General features: G+C 38.9%; 1 protein-coding gene across 1 annotated transcript; it reads right to left on the reverse strand.

The window, feature by feature from the left end:
• Positions 1-652: 652 nt before the first annotated feature.
• On the reverse strand, positions 653-12,150 carry LOC138617627 (filensin). Its single transcript, XM_069692772.1, has 8 exons — positions 11,783-12,150; positions 10,737-10,797; positions 10,144-10,239; positions 7,671-7,763; positions 5,025-5,138; positions 3,414-3,634; positions 2,418-2,509; positions 653-2,179 (listed from the first exon to the last, which is right to left on the reverse strand). The coding sequence occupies exons 1-8, from the start codon at positions 12,148-12,150 to the stop codon at positions 1,191-1,193; spliced, it is 2,034 nt and encodes a 677-aa protein (XP_069548873.1). The 3' UTR covers positions 653-1,190.
• Between the last annotated feature and the right edge of the window lie 1,737 nt (positions 12,151-13,887).

A 13,887-nucleotide genomic window follows, 5' to 3' on the forward strand; every position in this document is an offset into this window, starting at 1 on the left:
TTGAAATCCTCATAAATATACATGAGGAAACTGCTCAAGGCGTAACATCCAAAAAAAAAACCATCTAACCTGCTGGCTGAATTCCCAATACTATATAATACAAAAAACTAAATGCAATCTCAGAGTTTTCAAACTACAATGGGGTCAGAAGCATTTTCAATTTTTTTTTTTTACAAAGTTAATACACGCTGGAGTAGCAAGGACATAAACATAGCACAAAGTTATGCCTTTTTAAAAATCTACTTAAACAAGTTTTGCTTATTACATCTTTTATATCTGAGTTCATCTTTGGGTTTTTCAATACCTACTGTTTGTCCATTTACTTTTCTAGTCCTTTTATGAAGACATCCAGGATTTTTACTAAATGCAGGACATTGTGAACTGTGCAAGGTCACTTAAAAAAAATTAGTGAGTGTATTGTGGATGCTGCAGAACTTCAAATATAACTTATTAACCCAGGGTGAGGGTTAAAATGTTAACCACAATAACAAAAGTGCATTTTAAAGGCAAAGAGTTATACTCATATTATGAAATCGGCTGTCTTTACTTACACATGCATAAATGGTTTTATGGCCTATCAAATAAATGAGAGGTGCCTTGTGCACAGAGTCTGTCTAAAAGGAAACAGAACACAGTATCAATTGATGTTTGAATGCTTTTTTATTATTCAATATATCAAAACAAATTAATACACAGCAAAATTGTGCTGAGGGCAGGCAGTGGCATCCAATTGAACAAATGAGGGAAAAGGGAAAAGTTGGAGTTCTTAGACAGAGTTCAGAAGGGTGGCAGAATTTCTCAGGTTTTACTTTTTTTCTTTTATCTTTTTTATTGGTGGTGTAGAGCTTTGTTTCTCATAGTCCCAAGTTTTCAGACAGTAAAGGACTCGTAGCATGAGTTTGGGTGTAAGTCGAACAACGGCAGCGGTACTTATGGAACCAGCAAAAACATATTCTGGGCGCAAGACCAGAGACTGCAAGCAAATAGAAGAGCAATGAATATGAGAGCAGGAATGTGCAGTTGGTTTTTATGCATGGTTGGTCTCCCTAAGAGACAAAAATATAGTGTAAAATATAGTGTTAAAACAGCCGTGTGGGGAACAATTGTATTTGTGTAGTCAGTATTGTCTTCTTGTTGGAGGACCTGGACCATGTAGGACCCTGGTGGAGTGAATGTCAGGTGATGTGGTTTCAGTGTTTCTTCTTGCTGGACTTCTCAATCATGGTCTCCACCACCATGGAAGTCTCCTCATAACCTTTAACCTTGCGGCCATTGGAGAACTTCTCCACAGACTCCATCACCTCCACCTTCTCGTAGCTCAATGCATCGGGGGTGAAGCTGCTGGAGCTGGTGCTGGTGCTAGTGCTGGAGCTCGAACTGGAGCTGGTGCTGGCACCACGGGGCGCAGGCTTTGGAGTGGGCCCGCTTGGGCCGTTGTCATCCCCGCTCTTCTTCGGCTGATTGGCAGCTGGGGTGGGATCTTTGGGGCCGGAGCTTGGCCCAGAGGGTGGAGGGAAAGGGCCCGGGTCTTTTGCGTGAGGGTGAGGCTCTCCGCTATTATGTTTACCCTTACCTCCATTATCCTTACCTCTCCCACCCCTATCATCCTCCTTCCGTCCTCCTGCATTGGGAGGCAGAGTGGGACTGAGAGGCCTGGGGCCGACAATGGGCTGAGGAGGTGGAGGAGAGGGTCCGTAAGGCTCATAGGGAGACATCATTCCATCTCTGATAGTGACGAAGATGTGGCCGGCTGACGGTGTGGAGGTGTAGAAGCAGGGATCCAGGTAGCTGCCGTCACCGGTGACGAGGACGTAACGACCCTTGGTGTAGAAATCAGCAATTGGCTCAGGCTTCTTGTACTTCCTCATTCTGTCTCTGACGATGTTGCACAGAGTGTCAAAGGCTTTGCTGATCTGAGCTCCGTCTGGGACATCCTGTGGAGAGACTCCAGTGAGAACAGGTCTCTGCTCTTTTCTCTTCACCCTCTCCTCCTGCACTTCCTCAGATGGGATCCCCTTTGTTTCTTCATCCGGAGCCTCTCCACTGGCTCCGTTTCTTTCCTCCTGGCCACTGTCCATCACGTCTTTCGGTGTCAGCTCCTTCTTCTTCAGGACCTTCTTGGCCAAAATCTTCTGTCGGGGCTTGATGTTGGTGATATCTTGGATAGCTTGGGTGATATCTGAATAAAAATGAAGTCATTAGTCAACTAGCTGGAACTGGTTACCAAATTATGTATAAACCAGCACATTTCGGGAATGCAAAAGACAGTAAAGACATGGCTTTGAATACAAATTTGTTAGCTTTGTAAGACTGGTGCTCAAAGAAAGTGTATAGCTGTCTACACTATAATCGCAGCTGATTGGGCACTCAATTATTCTCAATGTAAACCAGCTGGGATGTGCTCGTGGTGCCCTTACCTCTCCCCCGGCTTGATGCAGTGGGTGTGTGAGTGTAGCGGTAATTAGTGGTAAACAGGGTAATGGGAGTGCCAATTATTGCTGAATTCAACCTGCAGGAAAGAGAGCAATGAAATGTCATTCAGGCAACAGCCAAGTACTGAACAGCTCTTCTATGGAGGGAAACATGGTAAGGAAATGTTTAAATCAATTTTTTTTTTTTTTTTTTTTTAAATCAGAAACAACAGGCATCTTGACATGAAACAAATGAAGGAAATGCTCGTGATAGTGCAGTAGAGGAAAACATTTGTTGTCACAGTTCCATCTGCTGGATGATCCTGTATCTTACGTTAACGTGGAGTATGGTGCTCCTAAGTAATATGGAGCAAATGTAACCTCTTTAAGTCATTGTTTGGGGAATGTGGGGGTTTCAGCAATCCGTGGAGTCTGCGTTGTACAGTCCTTCTCAAAATACCTGGTTGTTATTGCTGATATTTTATGAGTCAATAGCATTTTAAGACAACTTAAGGGGTGTTTTTTTAAGAGGCACAACAAGATCCTCTTGTTTTGGATGTGTGGAGGAGGCCATGAATGAGCATTTAGACAATTGTAAAGAGATAACATTGACAGTAACTATCACTGAACAGTTAAATGTAAACGTTGTTGACAAGTGGCCAAACTAGTGGCTTGCACTGTCTATATCTGAACAAACCTCAGAATTTCTAGTTGCTGGTTGTTGCCCTGGTTCAGCCCAAATTGTATGAGAATGTAAATCCTTAAACATTTTTGCAGCTGTTAATTTTTGTTCTTGCTAATCTTATAATTAAACACAAGTATCCCGGTAAAAATTGGTCTGGCTTTTACATTTAAATTGGATTTGTTGGGGTGTATTTCAGCCAACATTGTAGAGCTCTAGTCTTCTCTTCCATTTTTTTCCCTAGCTCAACAGTTAACCTATTCAGTGTGGCTTTACATGTCTGTATAAGTGTGACTCTGTCTGTTAGCAATGCAGTCTACCTGTTATCTTCGTTCTCGATGATCCTCTTGTACCTCTCCAGTTCGTTTTCAAGAGAAGTCTGGTACATGGCCAGGTGGCGACATTCACTGGTGAACTTTTCCAGGGACCTCTCAGCTTCCTCGATCTCCTTCCGCAGAGACTCGATTTGCTCGTTGTGCATCTGAATCTCATCGTCGTAACTGTCTTGAGTGTTTTTGATGGCTTGCTCCAACATTGCAGTCTGAAAGAGAAGACAGAAGCAGAGATTGTGAGATTATGAAATAAAGTGATGACATAAATAAATTATATATCCCCTTAGGGAGCATCTCATGTGCCATATCATAACACTTCTTTAGTATGCTAATGAAAGCAAGAATTCAACATCAATTTTAAATCAAGAAAAAATAAAACTCAGTTAGAACTTAATTTGTGCCCATCACATGGGTTAAATCATCAGTATTTTACAAACATTTTTCAAAATTAAAACAAAGTTTCCAGTCAAAACACAAAGTATTGTAACATATTGTGATTAACAACTAAATATGGTAAAGACATGTCACATTATTGCCACTATACAACCCAAATACTTGGTGCATAACATAAGCCAAGTGAAGTCTGTTGTCAAAACCTGCAGAAACAAAGCAGCCACGTCAAGAAACATGCACTTGCAACCACTGTTGTGCGGTTGTTGTTGTTGTTTTTTTTTACCCCAAAGCAGTCCTGTGTTTCTCCTACCTGTGAGGAAACTGTGTTCACAAAACCCTTAACTGTCTTGTTATAAGTTAGTCATGGCTGACACCTAGTGGTGCATTTGCAGCATCTGTCCATTAGCACAACATTATGGAAGATGAGGGGCGAAGGCAAATTGAATGCCTTGCTCACTGATTAACATATCAAACCAAAGTGAAATGAAGATACCAAAAGTAAAATAAAAAAGACCAAGCCCTTTAAAAACTCATTCTAATTCAATGCAGACTAAACTGAGAAACAGTATTTATCACTTGAAACAAACGAGCTAAAATGTGATTGAATTATTTGAAAAACTGATTCACTGATTTATATGTAGACTAAATAACAAGTATTTTTGATTTATTTGTAATAGTATTTTTCATGTTTCTACCAATGAATCCCCAATAGTCATCCTCTGATCAGGTTTCAGATTATAACACCACAGGTTATTCATTTTCTTCTTTTACAGTTGAGAAGATTAGTTGATTAGATGAGTAAAGCGAGAGAAAATATCATTCTTATAAATCACTTAAGTCATCTTTGAAGCTAAAATTAACAGGTTACATCATTTCTTCAGTCTATCTACAACAGTAATTTGAGTTTGGGGTTTGGACTTTTGGTCTTACAAAAAATAACTATGGGAGGTTCTTGTGTTTCAAATACATGGGCCTGGTGTTTCCATTTAAACAAACAATACATACATTACTGATGAAAATGAATGTAGTTACAACGGAGAGTGGGAGTTTCCACTGCTCTTTCTTCTAGGGAAACACATTTGGTCCTTTGAGAATTCCTTTTGATGTGTTTTTCTGAAAATACTGTTTTAGTGGTTGAAAGAAAAAAAAAAGGGGGAAACTCTGCATGTAATTAACGTGACACCTGCTGTTGTCATGGTGACCCACCTCAGTCTGTAGCCGCAGTTTCTGGGCCTGTAGCTGACAGAGGGCGCTCTTATATTCCTCCAGCTGACTCTGCAGCCCTGGTACTTTCCTCTGTGCCAGCAGCTTCTCCTGCTCCTTCACACATTGAGCACAAATCAACGACAACATGCAAAGAATTATGGTGTGTCATTACATCATGATGCCCACCCACCCCGCTTCCCCTCAAATAAATGCAGCCGGCAGTCATGTCTCTCTCACTGGATTAAAAGATTCAGTGATTAATTTTTGAACATAAAGACATTATAACAATAGCGAACAGCATTTATGTTTTCTATTAATTTCCTCTTTAAAATGAACACATTGAGGGTTGAGACCATTTGCCACAGCCCAGAAACTAAATTAGAAATTGTAAAGTGGCATCGTATCAGCTGTGGTTAGAGCTTTACTCACTACTTCTGGTATAAACTGTTATTATGAAGATTTTGGCAAATGTAAAATTATTATTATTATTATTATGTTTAAGAGACATTCTTACTGCTACTTAAGTTCTTAACTGTAATAATCTCCAAAACCTAAACCCGCTGTACTGAGAAATAAAGAATTTAAACTGTGTTTAACAAGTTTGTCAAATGTTTGTCAAATTTAATGCAATATACTTCCTAAACTTGAAGATTATTACTGCGTGTGCTATCTGTGCCTAAAAGGCTAATCGCATAGAAAATAAGTGAAATTAGGACGACATTTTGATAATTCATTTAAATTCCATTTAAAGTTGATAAAATTAGGTATGCGATTTCAATTTGAGGAAATGATTAAAGTTACATTATTTAGAGTTTGACACAGTTTCACTGGTGGACATTTATCTACCCCAACGACATTAGTGCCTTAAACAGACAAAAAAAAAAAAAAAAAAAAAATCTAGGTTAATAGGACAAACATTGGCCTTTTACAAAATATTTTTTTTAAGGTTTGCGGTTTAGAAATTTACATTTTAAGTTGCCTAAAGTTTTACATTTGTTACAATGATTTGTAATCCAAATATGACTATGAACTTTTCTGTTTAAGACTGCTCTTCTAAAAATGCTAAATGTGCAATCAGTGGTAGACTAGCTAGCCATTAACTTACTAATTGTAAAGTTCGCTAAGTATTGAGCCAAAAATGAGGACATCTTTTTTTTTTTTTTTCTTCATTACCAAGGCCTTCAGCATGCTGGAAGGTCGGTAGGTCAAATACAGCAGTTACAGACTTGTGACTTGAACTTGGAGGGTCAGCTTGGCTAACAAGTTAAGCCAGCTGCGTCTAGAATGTGTCGGCTTTCTTTTTTCTTTCAGTTTGTCGGACAGCCAGGCGTTATTACAAATGCATGAAGGAAGTAACATTTGTTGCACTTTTATGTGTTTAAAATTGTGCTTATTTGTTCATACCATCTAAAATTAAAACGCATGTATTGTGGTTATGTATCGCGGTCTACCACTTTAATACTTGGTGTTATTCATGAATATTGATCATGTTTTTTTTGCTCGAAAAGAGTATTCATTTTGGATGAATTTAGTGAGGGCTCAAACTGGATTAAACCTGGCTCTGTGTGTGTTCTCATAGCTTTGAATTATTTTTCTCATAATTTTCTCAAATTATCTATTCACACCAACATTTCACCAGAAACCCACCAAGACACCAAAATCCCCAGATGTATAAGAGAAAAAATAAATAAATAAAAATAACATGGCATATTCAAGTTTTAGACAAGCTGTCAGAACAGCCTCAGCAGGGTGAACATTATTCCTTCAAAAATGCTCCTACGTGGCATTTTAATGGTGTGATGTCTAACCGTCAATTCAAAATGTAGTCTACATGTTGTGTGTTGGATGGCAAATATCCACACCACAGCATATGGTTTATGCATATGGTGATTTCCATACCGTTGACACCGGTGTGTAACTTTGTAATATTTTACAACCCATTAATCACAGTTTTTTTTTTCTCTGTATGCAGCTGGTCCTTGGAGACGAACAATATCACCAAGCTCCCGCCTTTCTTAACCTTTTCTTGCTTTTCACTGGATTTCAGCTCAGCACTGCAGAGAGCGGAGGTTCTTTGTCAATGCCCACTGAGATTTGCCTCAACTAATTAAACAATTTCTGCATTGAGAGCAGCTCTGCCTCAGAAATGTTTACATAAATAAATCTCCACTCTGCTAAAAAAAAACAAAAAAACAAAAAAACACTGGTCACTGTGGCGCAGTGACAAAAAATTAGCATGCACAGCCGTTCTTCACAGCATTTGCTTCATTGTGTGCCCTGACACTGTCGTACTGCTGCCCTGTCAGTGTCTTAATGACTGTTTGGCTGCTTGTCCGTGCTTTCTGCCCATGTACTCACACACGTATATAGAACAGATAAATGCAGGCACAGGCAACCAATTGGACAGAAAAGTCAGTAACCTCATCAACCCCAGACACGTAGCTAAGGCTGACACACATGCAAACACAATCTTTTCCCCCCAGGGAGAGTAGCGCCCGCACAAACACGCACACACACACACGCACACACACACACACACACACACACACACACACACACACACACACACACACACACACACACACACACACACACACGCGCGCACACACACACACACACACAATGTGACAACATTAGTGATCTCACCTCAGAAATGCCCACTGACACATTGGGAACAAGGGGAAGTGTCTGGTTGATTTGCTGCAGAATGTTCACATAGGTTTGGATCTCTGCGAGGTTCTGTGTAGAGGAAGATATAATGTAAAAAGGAAAAACATAAAATATACAACCCAGCAAAAGGAAAAAGCATCCTTAAACATCTTCTATTTTACAGAGCTTCAACCGCCTACGCTCAAAACTCTTGCTTATTTACTTTGCACTTCCTGTTCAGGTTTAGCTAATATATAAATGTTTCAGTAAAAGGCTTTCATTTTGCTGAAATAAATTTATAAATGGTACAACATGTCCCTACAGCAAAGATATTTTTTTGTCCGACTCCATTTGTGCTAGTGTGATTTCAGACTCAGACTAATAAAGAGCTGGTATATTTCCTCTTTCTGGAGGGATACTTCAAAGCTCAGGACCACTAGCACCATATTCAAGTGAGACTGCTCGCTATGTTTTCCCCCCACACAATATAGTACAAGCACTGCCCTTTAATATGCTATCTCAATATTGCAGAGTGATGGATATTATATGGATATGGATGTTATATTAAAAGCAACACTGGAACACTGGAACTAAAGAAGAGAAGAATTGTTCAGGCAAGAAAGTCTATGGAAAGTATGTCTAAAGCATCCTGGTCTTGTTGGACCTTCCAGACATTTCTATTGCGCAGAGGGTAATATAGCAGTCCTCAGTTCTTTCCAGTCATGTGTCAATGCCTGTCACAAGTAGTGTTACATCTTATCTGCAATCCTTTCCTCATTCACATCACAGAAAGCAAATTGTTGCCAAAGCTCTGGCAACATCATAACACATCCTTTGGCACCTATGTCAAGATTTTGAGCCATGTCTTACAAAGAGTACTGCCCTGAGGTTAGTAATGATCAAAAGAAGGAAACACACACGCTGCCATGTAAAAAAAAAAAAATTGAACAAATATTCTTTGATGTGGATTGGGTTTCGAGACTGGCAGTGGTTTAGCCAATAAATCCATAATAAATAAACTGCCTGGAGATCAAAGACAAGACAATATTGGCATCATTTCGAGATGGAATAGCCACTGATGAGTATTTCCATGAAAGCATCAATGCAGTTGCTCACTGTTACATCTTTGCTCTTCAATTCTATCAATTCCTATGGATTAATATACACTAGCACAAGCATTCTCTCTTTGCCACGACCAAACAAAGGATTTGTACAGTATTTGGGTGGATTATTCATGTTAAAGGAGCAGTGTTTAGGATTTAATGGCATCTCGCGGTGAGGTTGAAGATTGCAACCAAGTGATATGAAAGCTTTTTTCATGGAACACAATGCAGAACAAGCTGCTTGGGATAAATTTGAAATTGTTCTATTTATGCTTTTTTTTTCTTTTTAAATACATATAAACTAGTTATTTATATTACTAAGTTCCCATTAAACAAAGTTTAATGTTTCAGTGCAGTGGAATCTCAAAAGTGTTTGATAAGCACATTTAAGGGATCATTGCAAAAATGTGAGTTTACATATACTGTATGTGCAGTATATACGTTTATAAAGAATACATTGATATCGGAATTGTTTTACTCCCTGGTATCGGTGACGGCATCAGCCCCAAAAATGTAATATCGGTCGAGACCGAAAATGAAAGGCTCATTCTAAGATAACAAAGACATGATTCTTTGTTTTAGGTGTTCATACAGCAATTTAAACATAATTATGAATATTATTTCTTCCAATATATCACCTTAAATCCTACATGATGGTCTTTACACCTTTTAAAAGAACATAATGTGTACTTTTCACAAGTTTGAACAAAATAGACAAGTACCACATACTGTCAGCTAATTTTTTTGCACTGTCTGTATGTGCAACCCGGTCTCCGAGAAATTACATTTCAATACTGCTTATTTGAAACTGCAAATATGTTTGGAAGAACCATAATGCAGAAGGCATGACAATGAATTACATTTTTTTGAAATATTTTTGAAAATCATAATCTGCTCATAGCAACTGAAGCAGGATCTTTTATGGTTATGAACCCTAAACCTAAGCCATTACTTGCATTTGAAAAAGTCTAAATAGAGTTTAATCATGAGGCAGAATCTATTTGTTATAATACACTTTAACCAAAGTCCTTCTGTACATGGGTCCCAATCTGCACATTTTCTGTATAGCAATCATTATTTTCCATTCAAAATGTATGTTTAGAGGTAGTTTAGCAGTAGACTTTTTTTAAACAATGTTTGGTGACTTGAGTGAAACATTTAAAGATGGATCATTTTGTCAATATTATCAGAATCATTTCATCGAACATGGCAATAGCGAGATTTCACACAGCTAATGTTTTATCCAGAATCTTTAACGCATAATTACGAGACTTGATTATTGTAGGAGTTGTCTGAGACAATGCACAATAAGTTCATTTACTTTTTAGTTTAATTAATTTCAATCATGTCCCATTAGTGCCACTGACCTTCTTGTGTCTATCTCGGGTGGAATTGATGTCGTCCTGCAGGAACTGAGATTGGATCTGGTACTCCAGGTTTCTCAGCAGAGCACTGTCAGCCTCCTGCAAGAGCAGAGAAGAACAAAAAATACAGAAAACCAAAAGAAAACAAAAACAGTAATAGTCCAGCAAAAACCGAAGAACACACCGGTGATAAACTGCAGTCATACAGTGATGCAGAAAACGTTTCAGTACCCGAGCCTGAGTGTCAGTTAAGTGTTGTGTTAAATTTAAAACAGGTGTTACATCTTTTATATGCAGCAGTTTTAAACCCTTGTTTTTACATTACTGTGCAAATTAAAAAAAAAAATTATTTGCCAAAGCGACAACATTTATTTAATACATTTCTAAAATATAGTAAATATAAAGAATCTCAATACACTTTTTAATAGATATAGGTATCATTTTATGTAAATGGGTTTATGCTGTTTCCTGTTTTACATGGCTTTTTCTGTGCTTGAAAATTCTAATGCGGAGTCATTAAAAGGCACTATTATACGTCCCTTTTTAGGATCGCGTAAACAAGTCATTTCATCATCAACATTTCATTCATACAATACCTTGTTCAACTGTTCCAGAGTCCCTCGCAGCTGTTCTTGATAATGACATTCATTTCTATATCTGAAACATAAAACATCTCAATTATGTGTTAATATATACCCAGACCAGCACAATGTAGCACTTACATATATAAAAAATTAAAAAAACTCATCTCTTACTTTAGCTCAACACCGCTGTAACGTCTCAGAGCCACAAATCTAAACTAAACCTGGTGAAAATCAGCGCACTTCACCAGTTAATTCAGCTACAGTTGGTCAGTACTTTCCTCAACTCATCAATAATGTAGTGAGGCTGTCGGCAGTCAGCTGATAAGACCTTTCATAAAATCTGCGATTAAAACATGGTTTCATCTTAATTACGGAAACATTTTCTTTCTCTGTCTCTTTTGAATGGTATGCACTGCAGCTGCGCAGGTAGTTTCTATTTTATTGCTCAGACTTCGACATCTGAGCCATCCCAATAGAGGTGAATTAAATTTTGTTTGTGGTGCATATAGCATTGAAAAATATTCTGGATAATTGACACACCAGTTTTCACTGGAACTCTGTTGTCCCAAACAAATAGTCTCAATCACAATACAGTAAGTTCGTGGAGAGTAACATGGAGACAGTTTCTAGAAAGAGACCTTGAATGTCCATTTTTTAAATGCCCTCACTTACTGATTGACATCAATGTACATGAACATCACAGATAATGGGAATATGAAGCTAATATGTTTGAGATTTTTGAATAAGGGTAAACTGATTTTGTAATTGAGCATTATTTCAATTCAATATTTGATGAACTACTTGTTTTATGATTGCTGGTGATAAAGTAATCAATCTAAATAAGAGGATAATAAATGCATTTTTCAACATTTTTCATTATTACCCAACACTAATAATGATAACTTGTATAACTTCTTAGAATTGCAAGAATTCTAAGAGTAATTATCTAATTACCTGTTCTATAAATTTCGAGTGACTCTCTCTCTCTCTCTCTCTCTCTGTGGAGGAAGTCTGACCTTTAACACACAGATAAGACCAATCGCTCCCCACTCCCTTACTTGCTGGTAAATTCGTCCAGCATGCGGCAAGCCTCCTTCAGCTCTCTGTCCAGCTTGGCACGGTCAGAGAACAGCTCTCGAATGCGTTGCCTATTGACTTCAATCTGCTCTGTGAAGGCCTCCTCCAGGCCGCTGGCCTCTTCCATCCGCTGCAGTGTCTCGAGCTGCTTGCGGAACACGGCATTGCGTTGCTCCAGGACTCGTGCCCTGTTGATGTACCGGGCAAAGCGGCTGTTGAGCTCCTGCAGGCTCTCCCAGCCCTGGATGGCTGAGATGCCTGCAGACGAATCCTCAGCTTCCTCGTCGAAGACATCTGAGCGCTCATACTTTTCCTTGCGCACCTCGCGCAGGTAGGTGGTCTTGAACATGGTGGTACACTTCTCTCCTCTGGGCTGGTGGTATCCCCGGAGTGCTTGTTCCCCTTCAGCACCTTTATTGTGTGAAAACTTGGGTGCTCACCCTTGGCTCTCTCATGCTAGACTAAACGCTGCACAGCACTGGCTGGCGGCGAAATAGACCGCAAAACCTCCCCCTAGCTGTCACTGCAGCATGCTATGAGCCTGGGGCCTTCCAGAGTGTATTGTTGCCTTTGTAGCAGAGATTAGGAAAGCCATGCTGTTGATGACAAAGCAGAACCACAAAAACAAACAATCGGCTGGCCCGCGAAAGCACTGGGTTGTCACACACCATTATTTTGGTTCTTAGTCAGCTGCTTTCTAGATCCCTGTTTGATATAGCAGATTGGATGTTGGCCCGCCACAGGACACTGGGGAAATTTCGTGCAGTGCAATTCATGGAGACTGTGGAGAACTGTTCCTGCCAAAAGTGACCAATGGTTGACACATTACGCTGAAAAATAAAGGTTTTTTTGTTTCCAGGCTGGTACCAATTATATTTTGGTTGACATTCTCATAAGCATTACACAAAACATGAATTCACATTTGTTGATGAATATTAGATAAATATTAACATTAAACTATTGCTTTTAGTTCAGTCCACAGACATTTTAAATCAATCAAACACTAAGTAAACAGAGAAGATTTAAGTTCGGATCTTATCATCTAATAAAACATTTTTTCTAGACATCAGGTTTTTTTGTTTTTTTTAATGGAAATAATCCAAGAGTAGAGCCAATACTCTGATGCAAGGGAAGTTTTGTTTTTTGATGGCTCAGTTGCAGAAACATTGCATCAATATTTCAATAATAAAAATTAAAGCCTCAAGTTGCCTTTATTCGGGTTTAATCGATATCTCTTCTTTTCCATCTCCCACTGTTGTTTTTCCATTATTTCTCTTACTGTGACATTTAGCAGAGATGAGAGAGAGAGCTAGAGCGATGGGAGACTGAGGACGAGCCACCTGCTCCTGGCCTGCTCTCTACAAGCTGCGGTACAAGGTCAGTCAAAACGTCTCTCTGGACAGATCTAGTAAGCTGTCTGTAAAACAGCTGAATGAAACACATGTCAAATGGCTTTGCGTCAGCATGTCAGCATATTTAACCCCAGAAAAGCCCTTGGCTCAAGGGCAGACATGTGATAGCTAAGCTGCAGAGTGGAATTTGCTACTACACAAAACTTAAGTTAGTCAAAATAATGCAATAATACAACAGATGCTTTTCACTCTTATTTATAGTTATTTGATCAAACTTTCACAGAGGTAAAAGTTCCTCCAGCGCTTTATGATTTGCATTTTCACACCAACGCCAAAGTCCTCTGCAGATTTAGTGAATTAGTCCGCCGATGTATCAAAAGCATGCCGGTGTAATGACGTCTTTTGAATGTTGTGCTCTGCAGAAATGGACAGCAAAGATTGGACTTTATTCTCATTCCATCAGTCATAAAATATCTTGGCTGGTCCATCCTTTTGACTGTTGACCACAAACTACGAGCGAAACTAAGACCTTGTTCAGACTTCCAGCCCAAATCAGTTTTTCTGTCACATGCAGATTAATTTGTGAAAGTCCAGACAATAAAAAAAACACATGAAATGCACCTCGTGCAAACCAGATCTAAAGCACATTTGGAGGTGTTGAAATGCAATTGTAATCATATTTCTACAGATGTGTCTCAGTCCGGACGCTCTGCTGGCTCAGATCGCTCTCAACA

Source organism: Brachyistius frenatus, unplaced genomic scaffold, assembly GCF_029030835.1.
Source record: "Brachyistius frenatus isolate BFR_SWC_R1_liver_20210118 unplaced genomic scaffold, ASM2903083v1 Contig_13, whole genome shotgun sequence".
NCBI classification, from domain to species: Eukaryota; Metazoa; Chordata; class Actinopteri; family Embiotocidae; genus Brachyistius; species Brachyistius frenatus.

Excerpts from the sequence above, each read along its gene's own strand:
- LOC138617627 (XM_069692772.1), bottom strand. The coding sequence starts at position 12,150 with ATGTTCAAGACCACCTACCTGCGCGAGGTGCGCAAGGAAAAGTATGAG. Across the intron at positions 10,240-10,736 it reads CTCTGGAACAGTTGAACAAG|GAGGCTGACAGTGCTCTGCT; the intron begins GTATTGTATGAA and ends CTGCTCTTGCAG. Across the intron at positions 2,510-3,413 it reads ATCGAGAACGAAGATAACAG|GTTGAATTCAGCAATAATTG; the intron begins GTAGACTGCATT and ends TCTTTCCTGCAG.